Source organism: Alosa alosa, chromosome 1 (genome assembly GCF_017589495.1).
Source record: "Alosa alosa isolate M-15738 ecotype Scorff River chromosome 1, AALO_Geno_1.1, whole genome shotgun sequence".
Classification (NCBI taxonomy): Eukaryota; Metazoa; Chordata; class Actinopteri; order Clupeiformes; family Clupeidae; genus Alosa; species Alosa alosa.
The window spans coordinates 972,953-995,452 of record NC_063189.1 but is presented as its reverse complement, the minus strand read 5'-3'; the positions used below and the strand labels follow the sequence as shown (position 1 = coordinate 995,452).

Below are 22,500 nucleotides of genomic sequence, written 5' to 3'. Positions count from 1 at the left end.
GCTGCTGTATGTTGTTAGCGATCTAGCTAGTTACTTAGCATGCTATTTGTAATTCACCACAGGAGTTGGGGAAGGAGAACCTACTGCCTGCTTCACTGTATTGTCCCTATTGTTTTGCAGGTGTGTCATTGTTTCTGTTTGTTTATCACTTTGTCATGGTGTTATTTTGCTGTAACCTTGTACAGCTAATTAGCATGCTAGCTAACTAAGTTAGCCATACCTAGGGCTACTTCCATTAGGTCTCTATCAGGAGCTAGGCTAGGTAGCATAGTTTAATGGTTAAATCCTAGCGACTAGTTGTGTTAACCTTTTAAATGTAATGATTGATGTTACTTTTATTTTATATCTAGTATTTTGTATTTAGTATGTTTTGTGTGGGTTACCTGTGCTTTTGCCCTGTCTCTGTCACTCTGGGGAAGAGGAGTTGGGGGAAGGAGAACCTACTGCCTGCTTCACTGTATTGTCCCTATTGTTTTGCAGAGAATAAAAGCCCGCGAATACATCGTCATCCCGTGTCACGTCAGTCACTCAAAAACAGCAAATCACAACGCAGAGTGTATTCCACCGGTCACACAAGAAAGAGGTTTCTTTGTTGAACAAATTGGGATGAAATATGAGCCTTGAATTGGATGCCATGCAGGAATTTGCTAGGGTCTCAAAACCGGATTATGAACATGCTTTGCCATAGAGAAACACACAATAGCGTTGGAAAATAAACATGCTTTGCCACAAAAACAGACAAAAATTCGTAAACGTGGGGTAAGTCCAGCTATATGAAGTTATTATTTTGCTGTCACTTCGTCTGTTTTATAGCAGAAGGATGTACTCTGATATCAAATGATAGTTCTGAGTCTCCTCTTTCATCTGGCATGCGTGGCATATCTATCCGATCACGGGTCCGCGAGTAATTCAAATGAGAGTAATGGGTGTGCAGCATTGGTTTTTGTACATGACTTTATTATTTTGTAGTCACTTCGTCTGATTTCATAAGCCAGAAGGATCAACACACAAGCTATCACGGGCTCGCAAGTAGGCTAATTCAAACGAGAGTAATGGGTGAGCAGGTGAACGCAGAGAACTATATGGTGCAATTTGATTTAATTTCATGATTTCTTTTTTAATGGGTGTGCAGCGTTGGTTTGTGTACATGACGTTATTATTTTGCAGTCACTTAGTCTGTTTTTATAAGCCAAAAGGATACCGATATTCATGGTACCAATGGATAGCCCTGTGTCTCCTCTTTCATCTGATATGCTTGCCATATAAATGCGATCACGGGTTTGTGAGTAATTCAAACGAGAGTAATGGGTGAGCAGGTGAACGCAGAGAAGTATAGACTGTAAATATGATGCAATTTGATTTAATTCAATGATTTTCTTTTATTTTCATACTTGATCGTACAGACAAGTGCGTAGTCTTGTTGGAAAGCCACTCTGCTCTTTCACGCAATAAAAGTTTTATCTCGCTGCAATGAACAGTTCCAGAGCAATGTAACAAAGAAGAAAGGTTGTGTTTTTTGACGCACTTTGCGTCAATCAGGTTCTAACAAATTAACGCGTATGCTTGGTCCTTACTGCATCGCGATTAACATGTTATGGCAGACTAGTGTTAATTTTATCACCTATTTTTAATTTAGTCTTAGTCTTAGTCTTGGTCACTTGAAATGTCCTTTTAGTCTTTGTCATATTTAGTCATTCAAATATAATTTTTTGTTTGTCAAGTTTTAGTCGACTAAAAGTCTCGTCATTTTAGTGTAGTTTTAGTCAAAAGAAAACTAAAGGTATCTTAGTCTTAGTCAGTTTTAGTCAACACATTTTAGTCATTTTTTTTTATAACAAATTATTTCTGATTACCATTTGAGTCAAATAGTGTTTCACACATCTCAATTTTTCCAACAACATTGTGTGTGTCCACAGGGCTACTCGTCTGTTATAATGACTCATTCTGATTTTTTGTCAGTCAGTATGTTTACATGCACAGGTAAGTCGAGCTACAGTTATAGCTTGGCTGGGATTTGACCATAGACAGTAAAAGATTTGACTGGACCACTGTCATATTCGTAGACCAGTGTTTCTCAAAGTGTGGTCCGGGGATCACTGGTGGTCTGCAAGCTATCCCAAGTGGTCCTTGAGCAGGCGATCGGTAAAATATAATATAGATGAGTTGTTTTGCAATATAACTTTGTATGTAAATCCAAACAGTTCTGCAACACTGTCTATGTAAGATATGCCAATTTAAATCATACAGTATGAATCCTCTGACACAATAAGCAGTGCAAAGACAATAAGCAAGGTGGTTCAGTGAGTAGGCCTATAGTGTAGACTAATTATAGGCTACTGTTGAAGTAGGTCTAATCTTTTTTTTTTTTTTTTTTTTTTTTTTTTAGCTAGGGTTAGTTAAGTGGTCCTGAAACTGAAAAAGTTTGAGAAACACTGTTGTAGGCCAAACTATTAATGTTTTACTCCGCCTCGCTAGATGGCGATATGCGCCCAAACACAACACATTCCCCAAACAGACTCTCCATCTTAGCCATAGCTAACCTGCTAGCGAACTTTCCATATTACTGTAGCTTACTTGCTAGAAAACTTTGCATCATCAGTCTAACTAGATGAATAGTTGACATTACATGCTGAACATTTTCGTATGGACATTCTGGGGGATGTTAATTTGTATGAGAGAAGCTTCAACTTCTGGGTATGTAGCATTGTGGCATAAAGCTTATAGTTAGCTTGCTAACTCTGGCAGAAATCTCCAGTGTTCTTGTTCCATGTAGTTTAGGTGTTGCAGCCATAGGGTTGCAGCAGCAGCACGTAGACTAGCCTACAGGAAAGCTGTTAGCGTATTAACTCATTTGGAATATTTTGAAAACATAACAGCTAGATATTCTGTCTTCTCATTTTGTGAAGCGAACATGAAGGGAGATTTTATCTTAGTTTTTATTTCATACAAAACATTTTAGTCTCTCTTTTTTTTTCGTCAACAATAATGCATCTTAAGATAGTCTTAGTCAGTGTTTTCAGGACAATACTGCCGTCTCGGCCATCGTCTCGCCTTAGTCATGAAAAAAAAGGTCGTTGACGAACATATTTCCTCTCGTCTCGTCTGACGAAATTAACAGTATGGCAGACAGGCCTAATACATACATAGAAACGTTAACCATCTCCTTGCTTAACTAGTTGTAACTGTCGCTAGCTACCTGAAGTTTACTGTCGTGATAGATATAGCAAATGTAGCAAACCATGTTCAATCTTTTTTGCCAATTAACATTAACCTATAACTTCATTGAGTAGGCTAAATGCCAAAAATCCGATGTTGATCGTCGTCACTGCACCTCGATTGGCGTTTACCACAGTTGCCTAAATATGTGCGGATTCTTTGAACTTTTTTTTTTTTGAACACAGATCAGCTGTTCATAAGGCCATAGCATAGGGCCTACATATACCGTACTGTTTAGTTTGGCCTACAACAGGGCAGGAGCACGCAAAATACATCATTCAATCTCTATGGATCTTAAATTCTCGCTTGACCCACCCGGCAAACACGCTGAGACCAAGTCGGGGGGCCCCTAGCGGCTCGGGGCTCCAAGCTGTTGCTTGGTTTGCCTGTTGACAAGGTGCGCCTCTGTGTGTGTGTGTGTGTGCCATCCAGATGTCCATGTGTGTGTGTGTGTGTGTGTGTGTGTGTGTGTGTGTGTGTGTGTGTGTGTGTGTGTGTGTGCGTGTGTGTGTGCCTGCGTGCGTGTGTGTGTGTACCGTCTAGATGTCCAAGCGTGTCAGTGTGTGTGTGTGTACAGTATGTGTGTGTGTCCATGTGTAATGCGATCCACGTGTGTGGTTAATATTATTAAATCCAGATGTCCATGTGTGTGTGTGTGTGTGTGTGTGTGTGTGTGTGTAGTAATATGCGCATCCACGTGTGTGTGTGTACCGTCCAGATGTCCATGTGTGTCAGTGTGTCTGTGTGTGCATGTGTGTGTGTGTGTGTGTGCGCATCCACGTGTGTGTGTGTGTGTGTGCCGTCCAGATGTCCATGTGTGTCAGTGTGTGTGTGTGTGTGTGTGTGTGTGTGTATACCATCCAGATGTCCATGTGTGTGTGTGTGTGTGTGTGTGTGTGTGTGTGTATGTGTGTGTGTGTGTGTGTGTACCATCCAGATGTCCGTGTGTGTGTGTGTGTGTGTGTGTGTGTGTGTGTGTGTGTGTGTGTATGTGTGTGTGTACCATCCAGATGTCCGTGTGTGTGTGTGTGTGTGTGTGTGTGTGTATGTGTGTGTGTACCATCCAGATGTCCGTGTGTGTGTGTGTGTGTGTGTGTGTGTGTGTGTGTGTGTGTGTGCGTGCGTGCGTGCGTGTATCTGCGTGTGTGTGTGTGTACCGTCCAGATGTCCATGTGTATGTGGGATTCAAATAGCCCCTCCTCCACCCGGGGCTGCAGTTGCTCCTCCCACATCTCCTCCCTCTCCAGCTGCAGAACCTTCTCCAGCGAGCCCCGCAGCTCCACCTGCACACACGCGACGACGCGACACACGCGACGCGCGCGACCTGCCCATAATAACGCGCCAACCACACCGACCTGCACACACACATGCACGCATCGCATGCACACCCACCGCTTACCTGCACACGCGTATACTTACCTGCTGTATAGACATCTAGTCCAATTTGAGTCCATTTGAGCGCATACATGCAGGAGTTAAGATCGCATTATCTAGGTGTGTGAGTCCGGTGACCTGTACAGTAGCTGTCGACAGTACTGCTTCTTGATGTCCTGGTGAATGTGTTGCATGATTGGGATTACGGTGATTGTGGTGTGTGTGTGTGTGTGTGACCTGTAGCTGTCGACAGTACTGCTTCTTGATGTCCTGGTGAAACTCCTCTGGTATTCTGAGCTCTCTCTGCTCCTCTTTCACCTCCGGCCGCAGAGAGAAACTCCCCATGATGCGCTCACTGTGGACACACACACACACACACACACACACTACTGCGCTACACCCTACCGCTTTTACACTAGGGGTAAACGATTTTGGAAAAAAATCTAATTGCGATTTTTCTCACCAATATTGCGATATGCGATTATTTTTAAGCTCTTTATCTTCTGTCATTCAACAAAGACAAGCAATATATTATTCTATAGTATGACCAACACAAAATTAGATACAGTAAGTTTCACATAAACTCTTCTTTCCTGGAGCCCAGGCCTATGTTATGATGGCATTAGGTCATTGAATAAGATTGATGAATGAAATATTTTTTATTTAACTATTTTAATCACATTAGTAGACCTAAATTTGTAAATATAACTTCCAGCCTTGTAAACATTTAATGATTCTGATTCGTTTCTATGTTGATTCTATTTCATGTAGATATGATCTTTCGTTAGTTAACAAATAGATCTACATGTAGTGGCACTGACACGGCTTCTCATTGTTCTGTGCTCTCCATACACGCGCGCTCGCGCACGCACACATGTTAGAGGGGGGCCGGAGATTTCTCCCCCTGGAAATTTTGAAATTCTGGCTGCTAAACATACCATTTCAATGCCGTTTGGAAGGGACAGAAATACCTTAACAGAGCAAACAGCAACCCTCATCTATCTGAGGACTAAGCTAAAGTATCTATTTTGTAAGTTAATGTAAAACACATAGGTTGGTGAAAGAACTGTAAGCTCAAATTCAGCTCATTAAAGTGTAAGCTCATTAAAGCATGTTTAGACACAAACATTTACATAGAGGGCATTACTACACACATGATTTTAAAACAGTACCATTGCAGTTGTTATGATTTGATTGATATGTGACCTAAGAACAATCTTACATTAAAAAAGTTACTGAGGTCTGACTTTGTGGCTCTCGGAAATTAAATTAGTTTAATCTTAATTCATGTGATGAAGGACTTTGAACGAAGTTTCAGTGCTGAGTAAGGTTAACACTAAATATTTCAATATTTTTTTACTAGTAATATATTTTTTCATTACCATTATGGCAAGCAATAGGCTGGGCTTGCTACCTGCAAATCATGAGCAAGTGACCTGATAACCTAAGTTATGAGCACATGAGAGAGACTATTATACTTTCTTGCCCTCTACGGCTTAAAAGAAGTGGCAAGGACTCTAGCAGATGTTTTTGAAATCGTCTACTATTGTCTACAGGGCTTCAATGTGAGGGAACTTTGCATTGTAGGCATGCAATAACACCACCAACAACCAAAACTAGCCTACTCATTGTCAACATGTACATGAAATGTAGCGTTTCATGTGGATCAAAATTAAAATGTTTTCTTTGCAAAGCGTAAGCATAGGCATATGGTGACAGATTAATTTAATAATGCTGCTGTGTGTGAATCCGCATTAGGCGCCCAGGAAGTGGCCACTTCTTAATGGGACCCACTGTATGGAAGTGGGATAAGTAAAATAGAGATGTTTTTTAAATAAGATAAGGTTAATCAGAATTCTACGATATGCCCACTTGACAGCGGCAGAGATAGAACTGGCCTTTGGCCATAGCAACCATCCATTTAGAGCGACTGGCCTTCACTTTTAGCAACCAAAGATCTGAGCTGTGTTGCAATGTGAGGCAAAAGTATAAAAGGTGATGAAACATACAGAGACAGGTCAAAAATATAGTTGCAATGTAGACAGTAGTATACAGTTGATTTACAGACGGTGGTTTAGAGTAATATAAGTATTCCTTTATTCTGAGATAGGCTACATCAATAGGCTCTCAAAACAACCCCAGGCTCACAAAACAATCAAAAAACAGACATACGGTCTTTATAGAGCAAATCCATATAGATTATTTGTCAAATAAACCAGTAAAACATAATTTTGTGGGATGGAATATATAACATTCACACTCATAGCTCATATTTTTTTAAAATAAATCAGTGAAAAAGTATCCTGATAAACAAGTAGCTTTTAATGCCTTGGTCATATTTCATAATTTCAATTCCTCTGTAGGTTACCTGATAGCCCAGTTTGAGAGGCGCAAGACCGCGTGACATTATTTATTTTGCAGCCAATCACTGCTGTCATTTTATTTTATTGATTTGATCTCAGTCATAGAAGCTAAATTCGAAGGCAGGCCAAAGGTAAAATCCAACGAATCACATTCAACCCGCAAGCCAATAGTTGAATAGCCCTCTCCTAGAGCTTTTGGGATATTGCCACTGCTCCAACACTGAAAGGCACCGTTACAATGCCTGGATCAAGCCAGGTTCAGCATAGCGTATGCCACTGTCTGCTCACGTTGCTGACCGGACCAGGGCAAGCACACTTTCGCAGTTCCCGCCGGAAATGCAGTCTAGTTTTCACTGAGATCTGTGGCCATGACATCACACCAAACTGACATTGAAATTAAAGACACGTGAAAATAGATTATTGACGTAATGTTTTACAACCCTGTCAGTCAAAACGATGGACAATGAGAAAGTCTAGTGCAACCTCAAAAAAGAGCCAAAAGCGCAATCTCTGAAAATGAGTGTTGTGTGAAACAGCAGATGATTAATGTTAATAAAATGGTGTTTAATAAATTGTTCAGATCTGACATGGTGGACCAGAACGAGTTAATTAAGTGATGCAAGTTACTGATTATTATGCTGTTTATTATGTAGAATGGGAAAAAAACAAGAACTTGAATTTGGGACACTGGTGGTTAAGTCCGGGACAGTGCCAAGTAGAATTCGGGACAGCTTCGGGACACTGAGAAAAAAAGTTAATTTCGAGCCCTGGGCCTGGGCTCCAGGAAAGAACAGTTTATGTTAAACTTACTGTCTCTAATTTTGTGTTGGTCATACTATAGAATAATATATTGCTTGTCTTTGTTGAATAAGACAGAAGATAAAGAGCTTAAAAATAATCGCATATCGCATCGCAATCGCAATATTGGTGAGAAAAATCGCAATTCGATTTTTTTCCAAAATCCTTTACCCCTATTTGAAGGCCATGCAAATTACGGGAGTAATTTGTGTTGACAGGTATGGTCTCACCTGTGATATCGATGTGTCATAAAGTCCAAGTGTGTGTGTGTGTGTGTGTCTCACCTGTGATATCTGTGTGTCATAAAGTCCAACAGTGCGTAGTAGTCCTTCAGCTCCCTCACTCTTCCCATGAGCCTTTGCAGGTGCTCGGTGGTGACCTGATGGCAAGCGTCCACGTAGTGGTCGAAGACGCGGAAACTGGGTGGGTACGAGGCCTGTAGCTCCGCCTTCACCCTCTCCAGGTTCTCCACAATGGCTTTTCCCAGCAGCCCCAGGTGCACGGCCAACCAGGAAGTGTTGCGCTCAGGTGTGTCCAGGTGCACGGCCTGCAGCACGTCCCTCACACCGTCCCGCACGGCGTCCCGCCAGAAGTCCCTCCACCCCCAGCCCCCCCCCCCCCTCCGCTCCTCCTCCTGCACCACCCGCGCCACCTGCACCAGCAGCTCCTTGTTGCGGGCGGGCAGCACGCTGGACTGACGCACGATTGCGGCCATCTTGGTGCGCAGCGCGCCGTACAGCAGGTGCAGGTCCTTCTCCAGGTGCGCCAGCTCCACAGGTGAGGCGTCCGGCCCCGCCTCCTCCTGCTGCTGATGGAACTCCCGCCGCAGAGACAGCAGGTTCAGGTGCGCCTCCTCCAACACCTCCAGCTCAATCAGCTTATTAATCTGCATCACTGATACACACACACACACACACACACACACACACAGGTTCAGGTGCGCCTCCTCCAACACCTCCAGCTCAATCATCTTATTAATCTGCATCACTGATACACACACACACACACACATACACACACAGGTTCAGGTGCGCCTCCTCCAACACCTCCAGCTCAATCAGCTTATTAATCTGCATCACTGATACACACACACACACACACACACACACACACACACACACACACACACACACAGAGGCAGGGGTGGATTCTTGGTGAGGATGTACTGTATGTGTGTGTGTGTGTGTGTGTATGTCGCAGCCTTTTCAAGAGTTTCCAATTGTTCTACGTTCAACACTTCAGGGCTGTGGGCAAAAATGCTAAGATATAAATAACATTTGTCAAGACATAGCAAATGATTTAGAACATAAACAAACTTAGGAAAAGGACCAAAATGGCTTCAAAATTCCAGCCCCTAATTCTTGTTCACAAGCAATTATCATATTATATACAGTACATTAGTAGCCATTGCTATGCAGAAATCTAAGAGTAAGTTCAAAACACTTACTCAGTTAAATGTAACAATAAATACAATAATAAAGTCAACACATACATTGTTTTTTTCCTTCTTTTTTTTTGAAAAATAGTCCATAGAAGTCAAAAAGTTCCAAAAAGTGACGAAAGTTCCAAAGCTATCCTAATGTATGTACTGTAACTGTTCAAAAAGTGTATGTTGCATAATGAGATGTAGAGCATGTCTATGTCACTATCAGTTTACATGCTGAGTGTATGTTGCATTTATGAGATGTAGAGCATGTCTATGTCACTATCAGTTTACATGCTGAGTGTATGTTGCATTTATGAGATGTAGAGCATGTCTATGTCACTATCAGTTTACATGCTGAGTGTATGTTGCATTTATGAGATGTAGAGCATGTCTATGTCACTATCAGTTTACATGCTGAGTCAGAGTTTCAAGCACATGACTCTGTTGAAGGCCAACTTTTACTGTTGCCTTTCCAGCAGGAAGCAGATTTTGCTGATAGGCTTTTCCAATTAATTTCTTCCTGTCTTGACACAAACTCGTGGAACAAGTGCTTGGGAATCTGCTATCGCCTCAGTGATGCGTCCAACGGGCCAAGACTTTCTCGGAGCGGATTCATCAACGATGAGGGCCACATCCCCAACAGCAAAGTTCCGCCGAGTCTTATTTCACTTGTGCCGTTCTTGCAACATGGGCAGGTATTCCTTGACCCATCTTCTCCAGAACAAGTCTGCAATGTACTGATCTTGCCTCCAACGTCTCCTGGTGTAGAGGTCCTCCTTCCGGAACAACCCAGGTGGCAAAATGGGTTTGACCTTTAGCTGGAGCAAGTGATTAGGGGTTAAAGCTTCAATATCATTGGGATCATCAGAAGAAGGGGTGATTTGGGCGGTCATTCACGATCGCCTCTACCTCACAGAAGACTGTCTGCAAGGCCTCATCGTCCAAGACTTGTTGTTCGACAACAGAGCACAATACTCTCTTAGCCTCCTGTACCAAGTGCTCCCACACCTGTGATGAGCGCCATGCGGGGGTTGAACATCCATTTTATTCCGTCCTGCATTAGGTTATTAGGAATTTTGCTTTGATTCAATTGTTTTAACTCACGGTGTGAGCTGACGAAGTTAGTTCCGTTGTCAGATCGGATTTCCTTCACTTGTCCTCTACTGGCACATACTACAGCAGAAACCATTTTTGAAACGTTGAATGAATTCGTGGTTTCCAATGAAATAGACTGGACCAAGTGTGTATAAGCACTGACGAAGCTCAGGCCATGGTGGGGAGACTCAACGGAGTTGTGAGAAGGGTCAAAGCCGTAGCTTCGCAGGCCACTGCTGTCCATTGCTGCCTACACAGAGAGGCATTGGCGACAAAAATGATGCCTGCAAAGTTGAAGACTGCTTTAGATGAAACAGTGAAAACGGTCAATTTCATAAAAAGTCATCCACTGCAGTCACGTCTGTTTTCTATATGATGTGCAGAGATGTGGAGCGAGCACCGACAGCTTCTTCTGCATACCAAAGTCCGGTGGCTTTCGCGTGGTAAGGTGCTTACTCGACTTGTTGAACCACGAGACAAACTCAGGACATTTTTCGTTGACTGGTTTGAGTTGTCCGACCGATTCTGTGACTTCGAGTGGCTCTGCAATTTGGCATATTTGGCGGACATATTCGGCTACTTAAACGGACTCAATCTATCCCTACAAGGGAAAGCTGTGACAACATTTCATGTCCACAGTAAGATCGAGGGCACAATCAGAAAGCTCGAGCTGTGGGACAGAGTCGGTCAAAACAATTACGAGTCATTTGACAATCTGTGCGAATTTCTCAACAAAGAGGAACAGCCAATTCCGAGTTCTGTGGCAGATTTCATCAGACAGCATCTGCAGTCGCTGAAGACGCAGCTCCGTGGATACTTCCCTGTGCTCAGCGAGCAACATAGCTGGATACAGAATCCATCTGTCTCACATGACGAGGGTGCCCTCGCAGGTCTGAGTTCAAGGGAACAAGACAGCCTTGTGGAGTTATCTTCCGATACTGCTTTAAAACTTGTCTTCACACAGAAGGACATTTCTGGATGTATACACACTCAGAATACACAAGACATTGATGTCAAACAAGGCTTTGATGTTTCTGATGCCTTTTGCCACCACATATCTGTGTGAAACTGGGTTTTCAGTGCTTGTGGCATTGAAAACAAAGTATAGGAATAAACTGAATGTTGAGTCTGACAGTGTTTCCTCTACGTTTGTTTCAGCATGGCGGCCCGCCACGGTTTAATTAATACCCCCACGGTATCAGAATCAGGGCAAACGCACAATGTAGTTGCAACTGTCCTGCTGACGTATCCTCCCCTGCTGGCTGCCGCTCACATTGCAATTTAACAATAAGTAGTCTAAAACTAGATAGATAGATAGATAGATAGATACTTTATTGATTCCCAAGGGGAAATTCAAGAAGGGACCTGTCTAGTTTTATTCCATAAATTGTTTTTATAAACGTTAGTGCCATGGGCTATCAAGAGCTTCCATGTGCTATGCATGTTTGTCAACATCGCAAAAACTACAATTTTCGCACAACTTGATGGAAAAGTGCAGCCTAGCACAGACAGAAAAACCCATTCATTTCTGAAGCTGATCGTATTGAAAGTATTCCCCATATCGTAGCCTATTAGCTCGCTGGCAACAACAGCAAAACATGAAACTGGAGAGTGGATGTCTCCGCGAAGACACCGCTGTTACATTAGATGCGCACTCAATTGTGAATCGACGCCGGGAAAAACGACTGGTAGTAACAAAGGTAAATTAGATTAAAGCAAAACTTTTTGTATGCACTCACGGTGATGGCCTAGTTAGCCTAATGTGAATCGCGTACTATAAAGTAAAGGAGATTTGCACCATTTGTTGTGGGTTGTGTTTCTACATGTTGGCACAGTTAATTTCTGTCATAAACGAAGTCAGCTAAGCGTTTCTCCATTGTCAACTACCGGTATGTTCAAGCGTTCAAGTGACATGTGGTTTAATGCATGGGTTAACCTGACGTGAGTCAGACAGAAGATGGGCCTGTTTTAGTTCCTGAATCCTGTCCCTCTCAAGTCACATTAGGCTAAATGGTGTGATTAGCAAAATCCCGGGAGTGACACCCGACCCCCAGCTTTTTCATTTTTCATATTAGCCTTGTAACCTTTTTTTTTTTTCCCTTGGGGGCGACCTGCATACACTGTTAAAAAAAAAAATAGCGGAAACGCTGGTCTGATCTCTGCTTAAAGCTGACATCCATTCAGCCAGACATGCTGATTTGCAGTGCATTGAAGTTGTGTAAATGTTTCAATTTATGTAAAGTGTACCTTCATACCCAAAAACTACAATATGTGTGTATGTGTATGTGTATGTTGAACATCTCTAATAACAAGTTGGACTTTACATTTTCTGGTCTTTAGAGCTAGGCCTATGTCTGCCTACGGCGTTGTGAGCTGTCTGTTAAGTTTTACACCCTGATTTATGTCTATTTTAAATGTATGTTTAATGTATGTCTCATAGCCCATCTCGGCTTGTCCCCTGCACTCCGAAATCTGGCGCTAGTTAGCCGATGCCTTGAATTTCCCCTGGGGATCAATAAAGTACCTATCAATCTATCTATCTATCTATCTATCTATGCTACCAACAGCTTTTCCCAGCTGTGGGATCAATAAAGTCATATCTCTTATCTTATCTTCAATTGGGGGGGGCCTCGGGCATCGGCCTAGCCATGCAAATAAATCACTGTTTTACACCATTTACGAGGCTCAAGGTATCTCCACACTTCATTGGTAGACTTCTGAGGGCCCTGACATTTAAAACGAGACATTGAGAACTTTGAAAAAGCACTGGTAGTTTACTTACAAGACGATTTATACAGACAGTATCTTCACAAAGTTTAGCGTTTGCAGCCATGTTGAATTTAGTCACGATAAGTCGAGCGACGAGTAAGAATGAACAGGTATGATAAGGGATCAGATTCCAAAAATAATTCAGTGGAAATGCATGGATTCCAGTTTCTTTCAGTAGCAGCAACTGGAATCCATGCATTTCCATGGAATTATTCCCCTATATATTATTACCCTTGTTCTAGGCAGCCGAAACACAAACGTTTGGTCTTTTTCCTTGTTGGGTTTCTGTTTGAATGAATCACACAGTTCAATAGAATGGGCTTGTCACAGAAAAGACAATGGATTTGTGTTGCATGTCTTTGAGTGGTTATACAGTAACTTGGCTGTGGTCTATTATTAGTCTGTTCTGATACAGGGACAACAGTAGCAAAGTTGGCTTTAGAGTTGTACACTGGGTTTGTTGTTTTAACAGTTACCCGTTCTTTTGGGTTCTGGGCCTCTCCAAAGACAGGATCCAATGCGGCTTTTCCAAAAACTCTAGCAGGTCCTTCAGCGTTGGTCTGCGATCGTGTTTTTCTCCAAAATGTTGAAGACTGCCACTCTCCATTTATCTCGCAATCTGAAGGCTCACAAGCTTTTCCAGTTCATTAATAAAACCAGCTTCATTCATGGTATTAAAACAGCTCCTTAGGGATAATGCATAGCATCTTGATGCAAAAGCATCATCTGACTTAATGATTGACCAATTCAGTGCGTTATTAACAAATGCAGAGGTGATCTTTACTCTGTTTCCAAAGTTCCATTCTAGTTGTTGCTTTGCTTCAGCATATGCGGTTTTTCGATGGATGTGCATGCAGCTCTGCACCAAGTTCTTGAGCTGACCAGCTGTGAACTGCTCTAAATAATAAAGTTGTCGGTTTTGGTTTCAATTCCTTGCAAAAATGCTTTGATAAAAGATCTAAAATGCAGAGGGTCACCATCAAAAATTATTTTCACAGGTGGAAGAGAAGACATTCTCTATTTTATAAGGACTTCAGTGATATCATTTTCCCATCATCTCTATTAGAGCAGCGGTTCCCAAACTTTTTTTCCCGCGGACCACCTTCTACATCCTGACTCGGCTCGCGTACCCCCACCATTCGACACATAAAAAAGTAACACATTCTATTGACGCATTCCAGGCATCATGTTTAACTGGCCACCCTACATGATAACAAAATCAAAATGTGCAACTGGTCTATGAGCTATCACGCTAAAAAGAATGGAGAACATTACAGTAGACTGGTTAGATAGCACCTCACTGCAAACCACATACTGTGGCTTTGGGCAGTCTGTCTCCCAATCCATGTGAAGCCTAGGGCTATATGCCTCATCATACTTTCGTTTTCTTCGCGCAGTCTTTTCTGTCTTGTCCTCTTTCTGTCTGTCTTTCTTTTATCCCCCTGCGCTCCACCTTCACCTCCATCAGTCTGCCCCCACCCCATCGTTACCTGTGTCCTGCTCTGTTTCTCTCGCTTCTCCTCTTCGATTGCTTTATTTAGGCCTTTTGGACAGTGTCTCTGTTTTTAGCCAGTTTTCCATGTTTGCGCAGCCTTCTACCTAGCCTATACTTCAACGAAACTAACGCGCCAGATATTCTGGCTGCCCGCAGGAAATCACGTGCATTGTGGGTATCTTATTTTTTAATGAAAACATAGTCTATTATAGAGTTTACAAATGATTTCCTTTAATTTCATGTTTCCATATCATTATAATCCGATTCAAAATTATTTATTATTTATGAATTAATTAGATTAATTAATTAATCATTTTTAACACCTTTCCGACATTGCCCTTTTCGGGCCCTATCACGACATTCTAAAGTGCATCGTCACTCGTCAAAAGTCTATTCAAATTTAGTAGGATGTCCAGTTCACATTGGGAGGGGTTTCGTTATCAAACGTGCAGCGCATGGCGCAACAAGGTGTTCCTAGGTTTTTTAATCAGTCATATGGGTGTGTTTGGGGCGTAACATCATTTAAACCAATGAGAATGACATCTGTCATTCCTTTAACTTGGCATAAAGCGATATGTCAAATAAATGCATCGGTATTTTGGCATTCAACGGCGCATTTGAAGGAGGCTGCTTGCGAGACCGTATGGAATAGTCATTCTTAAACCATGCTTTACTAAAACCTAGCATAGCCTTCACGCATTTGCACTCGTCTATTATTTGAACTCATTTTCACCAAGGTGTCAGTCAACGACAAGACAGTTATATGCAGTTACTTTCACTATTGACTGACAATGGGTTACCATCGAAAACATAGACTGGAAAAAGCAACACTTACCCTAATATTGCTCAAATGACTGAATAAAACAACATTTATCCTGCAGAGGAGTTGCTTATATTTCGTGACAGAGCGTCTTCAGCTGTGCTCCATACGTGTCTCTCGCCTCTCCCCTAATCACTTTTAACCGTCATTACCAATTTGCAAATGATGGTGAATAACTACTCATCATGAGATTAGTGTTGTCACGATACCAAAATTAATGTTTCGATACCGATACAAAGTCAAGAATTGCGATTTCGATACTTCGATACTTTTTTAAAAATGTATTTGATTTGGGGGCCCCACCACCTTGACATCATCATCAGTAATATTGAATATACTGTAGTGTGATCATTCACACCAGTGGCCATCCCAGATTCTGCTTGACTCTCTCCACACAAACACACATGGAAAATGATGGCTAATGTCATATTTCATATATTCTGCATAATTACTAGTAAATATATTTAGCAATTTGAAAACTATTCTAAAACTATAACTATTTTTAAACTATTACACTTAGGCATAATTATCTTTAATGTGGTGTGTAGGTCTAATTGAGAGCACATTAGTGATGTGTAGGTGTAATTGACTCACTTTAAGAGATATGTGAGAGTAATTGACCTTGACTCACGGTTTTAGTGAATAAAAGTTGCACATAGCGCATAAGGATATGTGGATGCAATTAATTATGTTTTGTATGTCATTAGATAAAATAAATGTTCAAAAAATGTACAAGTCGAAGAAAATCTTTCTGGGATCATAGAAGAGATAAGTGTCTTGCAATGTTCATTCATGATTTTGTCAAACGTGACCTGAGCTAGCGGGATAGTTAGCAAGGATCTCTCTTCAGATGTAAAAGTTTGCAATGGTTGCTTAGCCTATTTCTAAATTACATTGAACCCAAATAGTAGGCCTAAATGACCAAAATCCCACAGCCTAGGTAGGTTAGCAACACAAACTTAAGAGATGCAAGTGAGCAAATCAACTTGATATTAGCCTATTATTATGTGTTACCATAGCATCACTTGAACTAGCAGCCATGTCTCGCTGTTTATAGCACGACAGCTGTGCTTACGTGTGTGAGGAGAAACGACGCACAGCCACAGGTTAGGGGAGGAGGCGCTAGAAGCATGCCTTGTGCACACGCATGTTACTTCAAAAGAACACGGTCATTCTCAAAAGTATCGATACTAATAAAATTAGGCATTGTGACATTTTTAATGTCAGGGTATTGCGATACTTTTGTTGTATCGGTGCACCGTGCAACACTCCATGAGATGTACAGTATTTCGTAAAATCTGTATTCTAATTATGTTTCCTATTGTAATCGTGCAACTTGTAATGTTTTGCATGGACGTGCGCTGGTGTGCATTCATGAATGATAGAAGGATGGTGCGTGCACCTGCCAATATGACTGTTGACAATGCGCTCTTAAAATAACATATAAACAACTCGCCATAGACTTCTGACCAGGTGTACAATAGCGATTTTTCGACAATGCGCCAGGCCCCTCCCTAGGTTGTTAATTGCCACACCCCTGGGTGCATTGTTTAAAATGTGCAAAATACCGAATTAAACTTTGCGCGGGTGGAAAACGAGCTTTACGCCATGCGCTGGTGAATAACGAGCTAACTTTGCGCGGGTGGAAAACGAGCTTTACGCCATGCGCTGGTGTGCAAAATACAGCCCTTCATCTCCCGTACCCCCTAGTGGCAGCTTGCGTACCACAGTTTGGAATCCCTGTATTAGAGCATTGTTGCCAAAATAACATTTTGGTGACTTAAACTTAGACTTTCTTTATTGTCATTGATAAACACACCATCCTTTTTTTCAAATAGAAAATAAAGTGCTGGTATAATATAAAAAGGTTAACATTTCTAAATGTATAAAAAGTGCAATGATAAAAGAATAAAGTAACATAGTGATATTGCACTATCAGAGGCAGCAGCATGCAGTCCAGTGAGGATCCCGTGGAGGTCTGTGGTGCACAGAGGGCAATCCGGTGCAGGAAGTGCAGGCGCTGCTGAGGTTGTGTTAAGGGACCAGGTTAGTTTGTAGGTGATTTGCCAGGGAGGTTGTGTTAAGGGACCAGGTTAGTTTGTAGGTGATTTGCCAGGGAGGTTGTGTTAAGGGACCAGGTTAGTTTGTAGGTGATTTGCCAGGGAGGTTGTGTTAAGGGACCAGGTTAGTTTGTAGGTGATTTGCCAGGGAGGTTGTGTTAAGGGACCAGGTTAGTTTGTCGGTGATTTGCCAGGGAGGTTGTGTTAAGGGACCAGGTTAGTTTGTCGGTGATTTGCACCCCTCAGGAAGTTGGTGCTATTGACGACCTGCAGTGTCATTGATAAGGAAAGGTGAAAGTGGTGTGAATCAGAATCATTTCTGTAAATGTACATACTGTGTACTTCTTATGGTCATTTGTGAGTTGTGAAGACCTTCCCAGGAAAGGGGGTAGTTTTAATTAAAATACAATAGAAGCTGACCAGACCTGATGGCACCAAGAGGCTGCATCCCCTCCCACCTTTACATTGCATATGCATAGTAGGTCACTCCTTCTCTTTGTGTGTAACTTAAATATGGTAGACTTGTTCTGTATAGTTAGAGAATACTGGTGAAACCCATGATGGGGTGACACAAACATGCATCTCTCCCTTGAGGGGCACTGGCCCCTCATTGAAAAGAATAAAAGCCTGCATCCTGATTTTCCATCGTCCTGACTGAGTCTCCAGAGAAATGTGGTAGTAAAAATGTGCTATCAGAGGTGTCTGATGGCCGAGATTTCCTGAAGTCAACAATGATCTCCTTTGTCTTGCCAACACTGAGGATCAGGTTGTTGACTTGTAACGTGACCGAAACCAGGATATAAATATCATTCTAGCTACGCCAGCTATTTTTTGTATTTGGGAAAGGAGACTAGAGTTCGCCAGCAATTTTAAGGAAAAGACACTGTATTGAAAAGTCCATCACATTTATCAATCATCAGACATTCGTATGACATAAGCAAAAATGTAAGTCTGGGAGGTTTCGGGGCAGAACACAGGCTGTGATTTAAGCATAAAACAAAGGCAAACATAAAATAAACCCGTTCAACAAAACCCAAAAACTTCAAAGTCTAAGTCAATTGTTCCCATACGTTTTGACTAATAGTATGGAAACAGCAGTCTCTATAAACATGCATCCATCCTTTCATGAACAGTAATTGGAATATGCCACCAGACACGAGTTTCCGACACGTCGTCTTAATTCACCAACAAAAAAATAGGCTTCTCCCAGTATACAATACTTAAGCTAATAAAGAAAATAAAAAAAGAATAAACGAAAACAAAAAGTCTTAGGTTGTGCACGCCACATCAGGAAGGCCTAACTCCACTGCATATTCCAGAAGGTTGTCGGGGTCTGTGAATTTGTTTCTTCTCTCAGGGTAATCCATGCATATTCACCAGAGAGGCCATACAACTCTGTGAATTTGTTTTCTTCTCTCAGGGTTTCACTCGGGCAGAGACTAAAACAACATACAACTTCTCTATCCAAGAGTAAAACAACGGCAACTTCTCTATCCAAGCGAAATATCCAAGAGTAAAACAACGCTATGCAACTTCTCTATCCAAGAGTAAAACAACGCTATGCAACTTCTCTATCCAAGAGTAAAACAACGCTATGCAACTTCTCTATCCAAGAGTAAAACAACGCTATGCAACTTCTCTATCCAAGAGTAAAACAACGCTATGCAACTTCTCTATCCAAGAGTAAAACAACGCTATGCAACTTCTCTATCCAAGAGTAAAACAACGCTATGCAACTTCTCTATCCAAGAGTAAAACAACGCTATGCAACTTCTCTATCCAAGAGTAAAACAACGCTATGCAACTTCTCTATCCAAGAGTAAAACAACGCTATGCAACTTCTCTATCCAAGAGTAAAACAACGCTATGCAACTTCTCTATCCAAGAGTAAAACAACGCTATGCAACTTCTCTATCCAAGAGTAAAACAACGCTATGCAACTTCTCTATCCAAGAGTAAAACAACGCTATGCAACTTCTCTATCCAAGAGTAAAACAACGCTATTGTTTCTTCTCTCAGGGTAATCCATGCACCCGGGCACCAGAGACGAAAACAACGCTATACAACTTCTCTATCCAAGAGTAAAACAACGCTATGCAACTTCTCTATCAAGAGTAAAACTCCCGCTGCCACACTCGTCCGCTATCGCCCTACTACTACCGGCTTCACTCATACTATCCTTCTCTTGGCACGTCATCTCGTCAGAACACGTCCACACTGCTGAAGGTCTTTTCAAGAGCTTCCAATTGTTCTACGTTGAAGACTTCAAGGCCGTGAGCCTGGTGAATTGGTGGCGGATTTGAACTTTGACAACAGTTTTCACATATACTCAATTTATTTTCCAAGTGCAGATCCAAGTGTTCCAAGCAGATCAAAGTGGTCAAAAATGTGTATTATATCACTGTACTGCGATCCAACTTCTACCAACCAATCCAAGAACTACCTGATGGGTTGCTCCCGTGACGTACACAAAAAGAAGAGGAATCAACTAAAGCTCAGCCAATCTGCCTAATTGCTTTCAATTACCCAATCACCACATACGTGCAAGACACACAAGACTTGTGTGTTTGTGTGTGTGTGTGTTTTTACCCAATCACCACATACATGCAAGACTTAGAGACATGTGCATGATGCAATTAAAGAAATATACATAAACAATCGAAACAACAAAGAAATGAAGTAAATATGCTAAGATGTAAATAACATTATATGAGTCAAGACATAGCAAATGATTTAGAACATAAACAAACTTAGGAAAAGGACCAAAATGTCTACAACAGTGAGTGAGTGTTTGTGTGTGTGTGTATGTGAGTGTGTGTGTCTGTATGTTCGTGTTTGTGTGTTCGTGGGTGTGTGTGTGTGTGTGTGTGTGTGTGTGTGTGTGTATGCATGTGAGTGTGTGTATTTATGTGTGTATGTTTGTGTGTGTGTGTGTGTGTGTGTATTTATGTGTGTATGTGTGTGTGTGTGTTTGTGTGTATGTGTGTGTGTGTGTGTATATGTATGTGTTTGTGTGTATGTGTGTAGTGCAGTGGTTCTCGTCTTTGTGTGTTCGTGGGTGTGTGTGTGTGTGTATATGCATGTGAGTGTGTGTATTTATGTGTGTGTGTTTGTGTGTGTGTGTGTGTGTTTGTGTGTGTGTGTGTGTGTGTGTGTTTGTGTGTATGTGTGTAGTGCAGTGGTTCTCAAACTTTTTCTTTCATTCCCCACTTTGATCAAGGGGGCATTTTCGAGCCCCACCTGTCTATCAGCGCTCTAAGAAAGTGCATCAAGCTTAAAATTGTCAAATTTATTGAAATAATGACAAGTTCTAAATATGTCCTCTTCAGCAGAGATAAAATCAGCTGGTGCTGCAGATATAATATAAATAAATACATAATGTGCCACTGTAAATTAAACACACATATTTCTGTTTTCCAGCAACATATTAGCAAGCACAGGCCAATATTTTACAGCATTGTACAATATATTCAATGAAATAGCCTACCAACATGCTGCATTAAATTGATCCATAATCCAGTCATACTGAGCACTGCTGGTTGGGAAATATTTTTTAAATAAACTTTGCAGGGATGTGATGTAGGCCTACTGTTTAATACATGGGATCACAAGAGTGGCTCCCGAATCAGACGTTTCAGCAATTTCAATCAGATTCTCAAAGGCATTAATACTGTCACGATCGAGGTGCCTGTCCCATACCTCGAGTTTTTTGGTGAATGCAGTAATCTTATCTGCTAGGTGAGGTGCGTGCTTGTCTTTGCCTTGTAACTGTAGATTTAGCTCATTGAGCTTTCCAAATATATCGCTAAGATAGGCCAGCTTCATCAAGAAATGTTCATTAGTGAATGTGCTTGCAGATTGAAACATGCGTTCTTCCTCCAAGAAGAGGCGACATGGAGCTCAAACACGCGCGACAGCACTTTGCCTCGGGAAAGCCACCTTGCCTCGCTGTGAAACAGTAGGCTACAGCTGTGTGGTCAGCTCCCATCTCCTCATAAAGTCGCGGGAACAGAGGCAGCTTTTAAGGGCGGGTCTTGATGAAATTCACCACTCTCACAACAACGTTCAAAATCTCATTCAGGTCGGGACTAACTAAGCTGCCTTGACACGGCTTCCCTATGAATAACACAGTCGTCCATTCGCATCGGGTGCTACCTGGGCCCAGGCTACAGATAAAAAAATAAATAAAAAACTCCTGTTTTCAAGTCAGTTCACGCCCCACCTGGTATGTCTCCGTGACCCAGTAGTGGGTCGCGACCCACAGTTTGAGAAACGCTGGTGTAGTGTGTGTGTGTGTGCGTGCGTGCGTGCGTGGGCACATGCGCGTGCAGTGTGTGTGTGTGTAGTGTGTGTGTCTATGTGTGTACGTGTGTGTATGTGTGTGTGTGTTTGTGTGTGTGTGTGTGCGTGTGCGTGGGCACGTGTGCGTGCAATGTGCAGTGTGTGTGTGTGAGTGTGTATGTGTGTGTGTGTTTGTGTGTATGTGTGTGTGTGTGTGCGTGGGCACGTGCGCGTGCAGTGTGTGTGTGTGTACTGTGTGTGTGTGTGTGTATGTATGTGTGTGTGCGTGGGCACGTGCGTGTGCAGTGTGTGTTTGTGTAGTGTGTGTATGTGTGTGTGTGTCGTGTGCAGTGTGTGTGTGTAGTGTGTGTGTGTGTGTGGGTGTGGTCACCTGAGAGGGGCAGGGGTGGGATCTCGGGGAGGACGTACGACTCTCTGACCTCTACTGTCTCTGTGACCTCTGACCTGCTGGTGCTCTGCTCTGATTGGCTGGCCTCCACGACACAGTGTAGTGGCTCCTGATTGGCTGAGCGCTCGGGGGCATGGCGTTTGCTTCCCAGGCGGAGGCTGCGACGGAGAGATGCCCCTTTTTTCATGAGCAGGTCGCCCAGGGCAACGGAGGATTCTGGAATCATACATAAAGATAAAGAGTGTGTGTATGTATTTGCCTCTGTGTGTGTGTGTGTGTTCTTATCATTTCTCTTTCAGTTTGTGGTGCGTGCGTGTGTGTGTGTGTGTGTGTGCGTGTGTGTACCTGATTGTGCTCTTGTGTGGGACTGGGGTGATCTAAGTGGGCTTCCTCC

General features: G+C 42.2%; 1 protein-coding gene across 1 annotated transcript in view; it reads right to left on the bottom strand.

Annotated features, from left to right (window-relative positions):
• exoc3l4 (exocyst complex component 3-like 4) overlaps positions 1-22,500 on the bottom strand; it is a 45,036-nt gene that overhangs the window by 21,033 nt on the left and 1,503 nt on the right. Inside the window, exons 2-6 of the mRNA XM_048250263.1 lie at positions 22,452-22,500; positions 22,089-22,322; positions 8,036-8,645; positions 4,828-4,945; positions 4,374-4,499 (exon numbers count right to left, since the gene is read on the bottom strand). The exon at positions 22,452-22,500 is cut by the window's right edge and continues 59 nt beyond it. Coding sequence (XP_048106220.1) covers positions 4,374-4,499; positions 4,828-4,945; positions 8,036-8,645; positions 22,089-22,322; positions 22,452-22,500 — 1,137 coding nt within the window. The remainder of the gene's footprint in view (positions 1-4,373; positions 4,500-4,827; positions 4,946-8,035; positions 8,646-22,088; positions 22,323-22,451) is intronic.